This window comes from Lepidochelys kempii, chromosome 1 (assembly GCF_965140285.1).
Source record: "Lepidochelys kempii isolate rLepKem1 chromosome 1, rLepKem1.hap1, whole genome shotgun sequence".
NCBI classification, from domain to species: Eukaryota; Metazoa; Chordata; order Testudines; family Cheloniidae; genus Lepidochelys; species Lepidochelys kempii.
Window position 1 is genome coordinate 226,009,730 of NC_136380.1, and position 14,186 is coordinate 226,023,915.

General features: G+C 39.7%; 1 protein-coding gene across 1 annotated transcript in view; it reads right to left on the bottom strand.

Annotated features, from left to right (window-relative positions):
• Positions 1-8,125, bottom strand: part of PPARA (peroxisome proliferator activated receptor alpha) — a 38,535-nt gene extending 30,410 nt beyond the window's left edge. Inside the window, 4 exon segments of the mRNA XM_073315806.2 lie at positions 1,185-1,345; positions 7,928-8,019; positions 8,021-8,098; positions 8,100-8,125. Coding sequence (XP_073171907.1) covers positions 1,185-1,345; positions 7,928-8,019; positions 8,021-8,098; positions 8,100-8,125 — 357 coding nt within the window.
• Between the last annotated feature and the right edge of the window lie 6,061 nt (positions 8,126-14,186).

Genomic DNA, 14,186 nt, shown 5'->3' on the forward strand with positions numbered 1-14,186 from the left:
AGAACCACCATGCACTGTGCCCTGCACCGTCTTACCCTAGCATACGCTTTGCCAGCCTCCTCTCCCTGTGAGAGGGAATCCTCATCTGCCATACACGTACATGCACACACACATACCGCAATAGATGGTTACATGAAGGAAGAGCACATGTTAATAGCAGGAAGAGTTGGGGATGCACAGGAAAGTGCAAGGGTGTAGAGGAAGAGCTAAGCACAGGCACATGGGCACCAGAGAAAAGCCTATAAATGATCTTACCATGATGTTCTGAGTGACCCTGCAATGGAATACTAGTCTCTACAAACACTGCTACACAGCGCTGTGTCATGATAAGACGTTATGATGTGTGAAGCAAGATGTTGCACTGCCAGCATGTCACAAAGTGCCACATTTGATCATGACCTATTTCTCTAACTCTAAAAGAATGAGTGCAAATCTTCAGATTTGAATTTAGAATTATTCTACCAATTCCAGAACATTAATCCACAAAACTTTACATTTGAACCTTATTATCCTAACTCAAGAGTTAAGACTGAGTGATTGTAAACATTTTTGAATGTTTTAAAATTGCTTCACTTTCTCAAGTCCTGTTATGTGATGCAGAAAAAAACAAAAAAAAATCTAGACATACGTGAGAAAATAAAATATAAAACCTTTACATCTTTTTGGTCATCTATCCTATACTTCAAAGACTGATGGTAAGCATGTTTGGCTTTGTGACCATGTACTGGTTCCAAATTTATAATCAATAAAACACTGTACTAAAAGCGATTCAGTTAGGATGTGGTGGTGATGAGGCATTCAGGATTTGTTCATTGAAAATATAATGGAAATGTATCAAATTCACATGGTTCCCATAGCATATTCCCAACGCAAATAAAACACTAATCGAACATTTTTTTATTCCTTTTAAATTATTTTAATCTCTAATGATAACTAGTTCTTTTCACAAAAGCACTACTTATAATCATCATCAACTGCCTTTCTTGAAGAAGTTCTAGTATCCAATTACGGTATTAGACAAAAATACTTCTTGAGAAGATCACAAGTGAATTTTTATTTAAATTGTGTTTTCTTTTTACAGTTAGACTGATTTTAATTACTTTACAAAGCAACTATGTTTTTTCTTTATATAACCCTGTAAATAAAGCAATATGGTTTAGGCTATTAAAAAAAATCAACTGTACCTTACAACCTTCACAAGCATGTACTCCATAATGGAAGCCTGAGGCTTTGTCCCCACAAATTCTACATTCAATGTTTAATGCTCCACTGGGTGATTCATCTATGCTACCTGGAATTGTGGCAAAATTAATGGATGAAGGACTTGATGCTGGTGAAAGGGTATCTAAAAGAAAAAGGAACACTCAAATTCTGTACTACCAAAATCAGTACCAGTTCTGTGCTAAATTTCATCCACATAGGAAAGTTTATTTTAAAAGCCTGAAATAAAAAAAATCATTACATGCACTATTAATTTAACAGTAACAAATCTGTTTGAAAACTAGCTCATGCTTCTATTAATAGTGCACCAAACAAATACAGGGTCTGTACAGCTAATGTCGATGACACATACAATGCACACACAAAAGGATAGGAGAGCTAAGAGCCAGAACCAAAGAAGTTGTAGTGGTATTTCAACAACAGTTCGTAAGTATGCACAGAAAATTTAGAATAATTTAGATTGTGATCCAAAAGTATCTAACTAAAGCTTTGAAATCACTTGTTAAATGAATGACTATTTCATGTTTGCAAGAGAATTTATTCATTATAATTCTCTGTAATTATCTATTTTTCAGATGTTTTACTAGTTATAAAATAATGTAAGTTATAAATGGAAGAGTGGCACTGGCCAAACAGACTGATACATGTTGCTGGGGCAAAGCCCATGGACCAGATCCTCAAAGTATCATCATAATGCCCAGGCAGCCAATGGACCACCCTTTCTCTATGGTTATAATCAGCACAGCTGGCCATTACATCTTCTGCCCAGGATACTTCCAGACACGCGCTTTAGTTTAGCCTTCTCAGGTCAGAGTCAGACCTGCTGTTACGGAAAGACAGCAAACATACCTTCCTGGTTAAAGCCCCCAGGTCAGCAGAACATTTAAGCACATGCTTATCTTTAAGCATGTGTTTAAAGTCCCATTTTAGTTCAGTGGGACTATTCATGTACTCGTGAACTAGGGCCTAAGACAGGAGATGCTGTGCTTCTAATGCCATTCTGAAGAGTTTGCCCTTTACTAGAGGAGTGAAAACAGGCCATATGATTAAACTGCAGTGAGGCTAAAGAAAAGCTTCAAAAGGAAGACAAACTAGGGATCACAATGTAGATGATCTGACAATCAAAACCTTCTTTGACTGACTGTGCTGCCTCGCCTCTCTAAATGTGAGGAAAACAATGCTTAACAACTCAAATAGTAAAATAACTAAGCAGAAACTGTCCAATGCTCTTCTGTAAAATTTAACCATCTTGCAAAATTAAAACGCTTCACTTTGAACCACCTCCAAAAACACCAAAAAACCCCCATAAGAACAGAAGAGTTGCCATACTGGGTCAGACCATGGTCTATCTTGCTCAGAACCCTGTCTCCAACAGTGGCCCAAACCAGAGCTTCAAAGAGAGCATACAGAACAGGGCAATTATGGAATGATTCTGGTAGTCAGAGGTTTAGGGCTGCATCCCTGACCATCTTGGCTAATAGCCAATGATGAACCAATCCTCTATAAAACTTAACTTGTTCTTGTTTAACCCAGTTATACTGCTGGCCATCACAACATCCTCTGCAATGAATTCCACAGGTTAGTTGTGTGTTGTATGAAAGAGTACTACTTTGTTTCTATAAACCTGCTGCCTATTAATTTTATCAGGTGACCCCCGGTTGTTGCACTGCATGAAGGGATAAATAACATTTGTCTATTCACTTTTCCCACATCAATTATGATTTTATACACCTCTATCATATCCTCACTTTGTCGTCTCTCTCTCAAAAAAGATGAGCAGCCCTCATTTTTAGTCTCACCTCATATGGAAACTGTTTCATAACCTTGATTAACCTTTGTTGTCTTTCTCGGAACTTTTCCAAGTTGAACAATATCCATTTTTGAAATGGGACGGCCAGAACTGGACTCAGTATTCAAGGTGTGGGCTTAGCATGGATTTATATAGGCTCATGATGATATTTTTGGTCTTATTTTCCATCCCTTTCCTAACAGTTCTTAACATACGATTAGCCTTTTTCTCCGCTGCTACGCATTGAGCAGAAGTTTTCAGAGAACTATCCACAATGACTCTAAGGGATCTCTTTCTCAGGCAGTAACAGCTAATTTAGACCCCATCATTGTGTATGTATAGTTGGGATTATTTTTTCAAATGTTCATTACTTTGCATTTACCAACATTCAATTTCATCTGCCATTCTGTTGCCCAGTGACCCAGTTTTGTGAGATCCTAGGAGACAGAGTTCCCCCTTTCATAAATTCATCCCTAAGGGATAACGCCACCCAAACCATGAGCTTCTCCGCACCAATCCTCTGCAACAGTGATACTCAATAGTCAGCCCGTGGGCCAAATGTTGCCCACCAAGGCTTCCTGCATGGCCCATTAGCTCATCTTTAAAAAATGTTTATCATTAAATTCACAAACAGAGATGTGCTGCCTATCATTTGCCTACAACTTCTTTAGTAAGTAACTTACCCGAGCAAAAATTAAGCACTGCTTACTAGATCTTAAGTTCTTGCGATAGCATCGGCTATGATTGAGCTAGGATGTCATCCATTTTTTCATTAGTGATGGAAATGGAGTAAAAAATGAGTGAGAGTGGGAGTAAAATGTTGCAAAGTTGACAGTGAAAACCAAGCTTTTAACCCAAACTGGACAGTGGATTTTCTTTTTATTATGCCACCTTATTTAAATGTGAAACCTTTGGTGTTTAATATGCCAAACCACTGTATCCATCTGTAAAGTCACCCACGTGAGATGCCACTTTGAATCAAAGCACAGTAATTTTAACAAACAAAAATAAAAACAAAACAAAAAAGGACAAAGCAACAGCTGCTTCTCTTCAGATAATGTTGGTACTAGCTAAAAAGAAAAAGCCTTTCCTGGCTGCCGAGCTTGTGAAGGAGTACAAGCTGGAAATGCTGGAGGAGCTTTTTGTCAGAGATAAAAAAAAGATGACATTGTGAAGCATGTGAAGCAAGCTCCCCTGTTTGATTCCACAGCAATGTGAATACTGGAGGTAATTTACAAGGATTGTTTGTCATCACTGCTTTCTGATTTAAAAAAAAACACCAAATACATGTCTCTTGCAAGCGATCTAAGTGACATGGCCCAGCTACTGTTTGTTAGATTTTATGATGGTGAAATTTTCAAGGAAGAATTTTTGTGCTTAGTACAATTAGAAACCTACACCACAGGCAAGATCATTTTTGAAAAGGTAAAAGGCTTTTTTGAAAAAAAAAAATGGTATAGATCTGCAGAAAGTAAACTTGCTTGTTACAGATGGAGGTCCCTCTATGACACGGAAAGAGAAGGGCTCTGCTTCACATTTGGCACCGATACAGCCTTCATTAAAAACACTTCACTGAATCATTCACCAGACTGTCCTGTAAATTTACACCAGTAAATTGTCTGGGGACTTGAAAAAAAAACAACAATGGGTATTGTGATGAGATTAGCGAACTACATATGCTCAAGTTCTAGCTTGCAACGTTGTCTTTTTAAAGGTCTTTTACAAGACGTTTCAGCCGAATACAGTGATCTGTTGCACAACATTTACTGGTTAAGTAGGAAGCGCGCATTAAAGAGGTTTTGTGCACTTCAAAAAGAAATAATCACAAGACCAACAAGGCATGTGAGTTCCTCGAATTTATGAATGATGTCTCCTCTATGTCACAGGTAGCTTTCTGTGCGATATACTGGTCACTTGAATTGCCTCAACTTCCAGCTCCAAGGCCATGAAAACAGTGTCGGAGGTGTGAAAAAGTGTGTGCTTTCAGAAGAATCTTAAAACGTTTCAGACAAACTTAATAGGAAAGATGTTGCACTTTCCCACATTGTGTGTTGTTGCTACAGATGAAACGTCAATGAAAACGATGCAAGAATTCCTAAACAATCCGATCGCAAATTTTTAAATGTGATTTGAGAATTTTAAAATTCCAAAGGATTCGTTTTTGTTTGTTCATGATCCATTTGTGGCAACTGCCGATGGACCTTGCCTTTCTGAAGCAAAGAACATTCTTGATTCAACCGATGAAGGTGACTTTTAATTAGAAATTGTAAAACTCCAGAGCTCAGATGTCTTCAAGGCAAAATTCCGAGAAGTGGGACTTTGTGATTTCTGGATTCAATATGCAGACCAGTTTCAGAATAGCCAGAATCTAGCCATCTATCTTTTAACAATGTTCAGATCAACGTACTTCTGTGAATCTGGGTTTGCTAACGTGACTATTAAAACCAACACTTCAATCACCTGGCAGATAAGCATCTTCACCAGTGCATGCACCTTGCCCTGACCTCCTACAAACCACTCTTCACAAAACTTGCCAGCAATCATCTATATCACCTCTCCCATTAGAGATTGCCACAAACACAGGTAATAATGTTGATTTATAAACTTCGTTAAAAGATAGAAACACTAATACTTATGTTGCAATCAAGGTCTTTATTTATTGGCAGCCGAAGTTTTTTTTTGGTTTTGGTTTTTAATTTTGACAGCCTTCTGCACAAATAGCCTGCCTCATCATTAAAATTCTCAAATCGGCCCGCTGGTAGATCTAATTGAATATCACTGTTCTAGAACCTAAACTCCACCAAACTTGAAATTTTCTAAAGCTAGAAGACTTGTCCTTATATCTTGTAGTACACTGTAAGATTTTACCAAATTCACAGGTGTTTTATTTGAACAAATCCATTAAAACAATTATATGAATGTAGGTCAAGGCATATGATGTTAGAATCAGGTTAATTCAGAACTCGTATTGCCAACCTCAACAGCCTCAAAAAATCTTGACTCAGACCACCCAAAATGATTTTTTTTTAAATGTTTTAGAAGTTTTTTTTTTTAAGTTCTTTTATTTGCCTTCCAAATTTTGAGCCTTTGGGTTCATGTTTTCCATTTTTTCTTTGCAATCAGGAAGGCAGTAAAATTGTGAGAGTTGGTAACACCATGTCACAAACTCAGATGTGTTACATCTCCTGCTTTGGCCAGAAGGATCCTGTTTTTAAATCCGCTTTCTGAACTGTTCCTGCACAGAAGCTTGAGCGCTAAGGAGATATTCTAGGCGGCATCTTTATGATTAGGGCCACTTTTGGCAGGATTTCTACTGTAAATGACTCTTGCTCTAGGCTACATCTCTGTCACAGACTCCCAAGTGATACCTGAGTGATACTGGGCAATGCTCTAGCCATTTCTCCCTTGCCACAGGGACAAGCATGCAGCAGCCACAGCTCCCACCCTCCTGTCAGGGAACAGTAGGTGAGGTCAACCAAAGAGAAAGGAGAAGCCAGAACTAAACACCCAGGTATAGCAGCTCAGGCAGAGCACTTCCCAGTTGATGGCAAGAAGCAACCAGATCTCCTTGACAGCAGAGGGCAAGAAGCAGTCAGCCACACGGGCTAATAACCCAGCCACAGCCTCATATGCATCCACTCCAGGCCTAGGGGAAACAAGGCACAGCTTCCAGAGTTAGCTGGACACTGGCCTAGGGAAATACCCGAGTCAGCCAGGAGCATAAAAATCCCTATGTTCCTAAAGCTCATTCCATGCTGTAGCCTTGTCAGTCTTACGTTCTGGTAATCAGAATGTTTGATCTCATTTATGTAAATAAATCATGTATATTTACTCAATAAGCAAGTTAGGACAAATTCATTTGCATAAACATGCCAGATTATGCACCTTCAGCATTAAGATCTGTGATTTCAAACACTATTCTAAAGTAACTTTAATCTTCTTCTCCTTTCAGAGTAGCAGCCGTGTTAGTCTGTATCCACAAAAAGAAAAGGAGGACTTGTGGCACCTTAGAGACTAACAAATTTATTTGAGCATAAGCTTTCGTGAGCTACAGCTCACTTCATCGGATGTCCTCCAAAAGTGGTGGGAAAAAAACCTCCTATTGTCACTGTACTGGATAAACAAAAATGGTACATAATAACCTTAATGGCAGCACTACAGTCCTCATTTACGCCTTTTATATAATAAAAACCTCATGTAATCAAAGATCTGAGGATTAATGGCTCTCTGCCTAAATAACTGTGTTACTGATATCAACAGAGAAACCAACATTTAAATAAAGGCATTTTGGAGAGATGAAAAGTTACAGACAAACCTTTTCACTGAGTTCTAGTTTAACTTTTTAGCAGTCAGAATAACAAATCTCCTTTTCGCACAGATTTTACTATACATATCGTGTAGGTTATAAGAGTCACACAGATTGCAGTTCATGGGACTGATTCAAAGACAGCAAAATCAGTGGAAAATTTTTTGAGGTATTATAAATATTAAACAGTATCTGCTAAGTTGGAGAGGAATGTAGCTACTTTTGTAGTAACAGTTGTGATTATTTTGAAAGATACCGGTAAAAAATGGTGTACACTAAAGGTAGTCAGCAAAATTTCATTTTAAAGGGAGCACAAATTTATACAAAACAAGCCAACATACTTTTATCTCCACCTCACCTCATCAGTGAAACCAATAAAATAATTTAAAATTTTTGTTTTAAAAATATCACTTTTTTATGGAGTAACATTTGACTCACAAATTTCAGACTGGAGTTAATTTATTGACATTATAAACAGCTAAAAGGTTTTTGTTTCCAGTGTGATCTACACATCTGAAACAACTGTTGTAATGTAAAGGAAGGATTTGCTTAGCTCAATTAAATACATCTTATTTCAAATGATGAAGATTTACTGTATTCTAAACTCTTACCTGTAATGACTGATCCATCAGATCCTGGACCATTTCCCAAAGACTGGAGCTCTGTTATGCTGAATGCTCCAGGGCTATCATCACCAATAGACAGAGATGCCCTGTATGTTTTCCATGTCTTGTAGGAACTCTCTAGATAAGGGGCTTCCGAGATCATCCTCCTCTAAGGGGGAAAAACTGGTTTTCTGCATCCACCATTTAATCCTCATATTAGACTGTTAAAAAAAAAAAAGATATATATGTAATATCATAGCACATTTAAAAGCTCTATAAACTGAATCAATTACATACAGGTACAAAATAAGGGAGTCCATAATTTGCAGTAAAATATTTTGTACTAAAATGTTTTTTCAGAAGCATTGTGTAAAATGAAATACTGACACGATGGCAAAAATCCCCATAGATTGACCACACAAAAGAAGATTATGGCTAAGTAAGTATCTATGTTGCCTTCTCCCTCTCTTCTGCTGTTAGAAACATAATTTGCCGCTTTCATCGCAGACAATAAGTATTTCAGCTTGAACTGTACTAGGTAAATGGCAAATGTCAATAAATAAATCTACAAATTATGAATAATCATACATCAAAATACTTTACTTAGGGAGTAGTTTATCCACAGCTGTAGTCTGACTAGGGTCAGAAGATGTGCATCAGGTGCTATCTTCATCCCTCCCAAATTTGTTCAGTATATCCTGTGATTCCGCAGAGATCACAACTTTACCTTATGGTATTAACCTCTGGGAAATAATGAGCCATTCATTCTGGGTGCAAACCTGCTAAGTCAGTAAAGTTACACTGGAATACCCTCACCCCTGATTTCACATTTTAAAATTGTCTTTAGTTGAATCTGCCAGAAAAGGAAACAATGGCACATACTGTATAATGTTGCTACTCACGCCAAGAAGTACTGCTATTAAAAGAAGCTGGCCTTTGAGGCTGAAACTACACTTATAGCTGCATTTTCTTCAACTGGTGTAAGAACACATACTAATTCAGTATGTCCATGCACTGAATATGCACTGCTGGTTACAGAAATCTTTGACTGTTACTTTAGTCACCATGAAGACTTGACATTTACCAACATACCATGTTCTTACCAATTTTTACCTCTAAGTTTACGAGAAAACTGTGGTATATGCTAGCAAATGAAGTTTTAAACATATACACCCAACCCCAAAGTCATTTTCTTATTTGACATTGTTAAAAGTTGTGAATATCTTTAATAGCAAGCAATTTATGCTTGCTTGGAACCACTCAATTTCCACGCATAACCACAGCACAATACATTTGGCTCATTAAGTTTTGAGCATTTATCTTGGGAGAAAATTTTTAATTTGTTTTCTTTTGCATGCAACTGAAACAAGGGCAGAGTTATGATTGACAGGCTGTGCTGATTGCTGGGGATCTATCTTTTACAATGCAAAGGACAATCATCTTTAAAGACTAATAAACATCAGAAACACTCAGGGAGGACCTGTCACGTAGAGTCTGGCCCATCAAAGTTGTTGCAGAGGTGTAACTGAGGGCAGATAGTGATTCAGTATGTATAACATGAGTCTGTGCAAGACTAAAAAAGTTGTTTGCAACAATGCACACTGCACACACAGTTTTTACTAGTCATCTTTAATGATCAAAGTGCTGTTATAGTAGTGCAGTCTCTCAGATATTCATTATACTTTCCAAAAGTTCACTAGCATATACAAAAAATTCTGTACTGTTTTCCAGTGTGTGCTTATTATACCAAATTACATTGTAAGGTAAAAAACTAAAATAGGAAACAGCAATTGATAAGTATATATAAAAGTAATTTGTATGCTGTAGCTTGCATCCTTACCAACAGAGGACTGTCTGAGCAATTAATGTCATTTACAATGTTTGCACTGGCTTTCTGTCAAATTCCATATTAATATTAAAGTCCCCCAGTTCTCAAGTAGATCCCTGAATAACTGTGGTTCATCTTACTTATCCACACTCACTCATTCTGATCATAATGGATGACTAGGAATACAGATTCTAATCCTTAAAGTTAGGGAGTATGCTTCGAGTTGGAGTATGTGTCCATAAATCAGCATATTTGTTTTCATCTAATTATGATCTGTATGACTTTGGGCATGCTACTAAGCTTTTCTCTGCTTCTGTCCCCATCCATGAAATGGAGAAAACACTGTTCACCTTTGTAAAGCACTTTCAGGTCCACTGACAAAAGACATTGTACATAAAGGCAAAGTATTTTTTTAAATTGGGATTTGCTTCCCTGATCTGCTTGCCAGGAAAGTTTGGCTACTACTGTGGGGCTCTTTCCTCTTCAAACCACATAGTAATGTATAACACTGGGTTATTTTAGAAATGCAGGGTCCACCATAATCAATGGCCTAACACAACATGTATGTATCTGGAGGAAAAGAACTGTAAGATTAGTACAGACACATAGATATAGGGCCTTCACTCAGTTTTCATTTGGTCCACATCACACCAATTGGGTGTTTTACCCAAATAAAAAACTGGTTAAGGAATTCAGTATTTGGCCCAGAGAATTTACAATACAAGCTTTTCCAGGAAGAACATTGTACAAACCAGACCAGGGAAATGTTCTGTGCACCAGAAAACTGAAAAAAAACTGCAGGTAGCAAATTGTAAGAAGAAGGGAACAGCATTCAAGATTTATTTATTTAGGCTGCATAAAAAAAAGACAATGACTGTGGCTGAACTGCAAACTCAAGATATGGAGACAACTATTATTAAAAAGGTTCTCTACCTTACATGGGTAGGCGGTTTGGTTGGGAGTAGGAAGTACTGCTTTTCCCTGTCTAGTTGCCAGACATTTCCGAAAAATGGACAATCATCTTGTTTATAGTGCTAGATTTCTTGGCAAGATTTGCTCCCTCAAGCCAGGCACAACCCATGTAATACAAACAGTATTACAAATACAAATCAATTTGACAGAAAGAAAGGACAGATCTTGAAATAGCAGCAACTCATCTCTAAGTACATTTTATAATTTATAACATTTAAAAACATCTATGCTACAGAATGAGACTGGGCAAAGAAGTGATGACAACTAAAACAGATGTACTAGACCAGGTGTTGTGGTAGAAGAATGATACTGAGACTAACAAGAATTATTCAGTCAATCATCATAAAACTATCCATCAACTGGATGCTGCCACAGGCGATGGTCATGTTCTGACTAACGTTAGTCTGATTTGCTGCAGTTCCACTCAATTTATTCTATACATTACATTGTGATTTTAAAAAAGATCAACTCAAGTGCCAGCTGCCCATTTTGATAGGTAATATGATGGTTAGGACATTTTAATTTCCTTTAATTTAACTGTATACAAACATTTTTAAAGTGAACTCCAAATATAAATAAGCCATCAGTGATCTCTCGGAGTTTGTGGATTATTGTCTTCCATAAAATTATAGCCAGTTATCACTGGTGGATACACAGGTGGCTAATCTGGGATCCACAACTGATGCAGACACTTCCCAATGGAAAAGGCAAATCTGGATTGTTGAGTTGGGCTGCGGTGCATTCTTTCCTCCTTTCCCATTTTTCCATTTCCTGTTATCTCTGCTGGCTCTCAAAATACTGGGATGCTTGTCACAAGGTCTTTTTCTATTTATCAGCCAAGGACTTGGGTCTCCCATGAGTTTAAGTCAATGTTTAAAATCAAATATACACAAGGGCAAGAGGGAAGGTACTGTACATCTGGGGTCGGGCTTGGGTTATGGGGGATTGCAAGTATCAGCTACAAGGTTCACGAAGTACATACATATCACATAACCAGCACAGATCCAGATTGGGGTGTGGGAGTTTTTAAAGCGTCAGTGGATAAGTGGGCTTGGGTATGCCACCCATGGGATGTATTAAGAGTCCAAGTCAGTATTGGTGTAGAGAATAAGTACATGGGTAGGGTGTATCCCTCGGTTCGTCAGGGAAGAAAGTGGGTTATTCCCTGGTTGGCATTCTTGGTTACTCGATCTGGTACTGGCGGTGTCCTGTGATGTGTTCCGTGTAGATGTCTCTGGACCACCTGATGGTGTCAGACACCATGAGCTGTCTCATGAGCTGGGCATAGCATCGACCGACTCCGCACGCTCTCAGTACCTGCTCGTTGTGGGGGTCCCATGCTCCCAGAGCTCCCACGACTAGGGCGTGGATCTGGACCTTGTAGCCCTGGACTCTCAGGGTGTCAGCCAGTGGGGTGTACTTCAAGACTTTCCGTGCTCAGACCTCATGGAAGGCTGGTGACCTGTTTTCAAATGGCACCGTGACGTCTACCATGAGGACCTCCTTCTTTTCTGCTTCGGTTATGACAATGTCGAGTCGCAGTCAGCTGCCTGTCCCAGGGATGGCAGAGTCGACAGTGATCTTCCCCAGGGACAGCAGGATGGCTTTCACCAGCCGGTTCTGGATGGTGTGGTGGCGGTGCTGCCAGGCTCCGAAGTACTGTTTGCATCCACACAGGAGGTGGGGCAGGGTCTTATTGGCGTAGCCGCACTTCCTGCAGCGCTTGTCCCGGTTGCCGTGGCGGATGGCTCCGTTGAGGGGAACGCAGTTGAGTCGGGTCTGGTGGATGAACCGCCAGTCAGCGAACCTGGTGAAGCTGCCCCCTGGAGAGGAAGTGGTTGCTGGCATCCCACTTGCTGGATCCCACCTCGAATACCTTGCCCTGGTTCGACTTCTGCTTGAGGTTCTCAGCCTAGTGGCAGCGGATGGCATCCTTTCCAGCGGTCGGGGTGATGATGGTGTGGTCCAGGGTCTTTATTTGCGGCACCAGCATTCCCAGCTCCTGGCGCTCCTCACACCACTTCCAGCGGCAGCTGATCCTTTTTTTAGGCATCTCAAGGCGTTGCGGGACCAGAGAGAGGACAGGTCTCCCCTCTCTCCTTGGCTTTAAGGATGTCTTTGAGCCTTCCCTCATCCTTTGGCCATGGCTCAGTTATGAAAATATGACCTGCTTCAGGAGTTGGTTTTCTGGCATTTGAAGAACATGACCTGCCCAATGGAGTTGGTGGTAGATGATCATCACTTCAATGCTGGAGGCTTTGGCCTGGGACAGAACACTGATGTTGGTGCATCGGTCATTTCACTTGACTCAGAAGATTTTTCAGTGGCACCATTGCTGGCATCATTCAAGAACCTTGAGGTGTCTACTGTACTTGACCAGGTTTCAGCACCATACAAGAGAGAAGGGATAACATCAGCCTGATACCCGTGAAGCTCGGTTTGATTCTCATGTAATGATCTTTGAAGATTGTTTTCTCAAGCGTCCAAAAGCTGCACTGACGCATTGAAGGCAGTGTTGAATTTCATCATCAATGTCAGCTTTCTGCGACTGACAGCTGCCCAGGTAAAGGAAGTGCTCAACATTCTCTAGGGTCTCTTTATTGATCTGAATTATAGAAGCAGGATCCTGGTGATTTACAGCCTGCTGGTGGAGTACTTCATTTTTCTTGGTGTTGAGTATGAGCCCAAGTTTGCTGTAGGCCACAGAGAAAGTGTTGACTATTTTTTGAAGGTGCCTTAACAGTCTGCCTTGCCTCCCCCCGACTGGATAACCGTGTCCAGAGGTATCACCTAACTGTGGTCGAAAGTGAACAATGAAATTTGGAACCTGGAACGTTCAAGCCTGATGGACAACCTGAAAAGTAACCAGCTAGAGCAAAGAACAGCAATTGTGTCCAGAGAACTCAGGAGGCATGTCATCGACTTTGCTGCACTGAGTGAGACCTGACATACAGGAGGAGGATAGCTCAAGGAAAAAGGTGGTGGTTTCACTTTTTTCTGGAAAGGAACAGCGACAATGAACAACGAATCTATGGTGTTCCTTTTGCTATCAAAAACAAAATAGTCAGCCAACTCCCAGAATTACCTGTTAGCATCAATGAATGACTCAGGACCTTCTGTCTTAAACTTGCCAAAAGTCAACATGCAACACTCATCAGTGCACATGCTCCAACCCTTGATGCTGATAATGAAATCAAAAGAAAGATTTTATGCCAACCTTGACCGAATTCTCTCCGCCATCACCAAAGAGGACAAGCTCATACTCCTTGGCAATTTTAATGCAAGAGTTGGACATGATTTGCAGCTTTGGAATGGCATGATCGGAAAGGAAGGAGTGGGCAAGACCAATTCCAACAGAATTCTTCTCCTGACCAAATGTGCGGAAAATATATAAATAAGTATTACTCCCGGGAAAGGTGACAGACTGACAGCACCACATCTGAGCTCTCAATATCAATTCAGGCT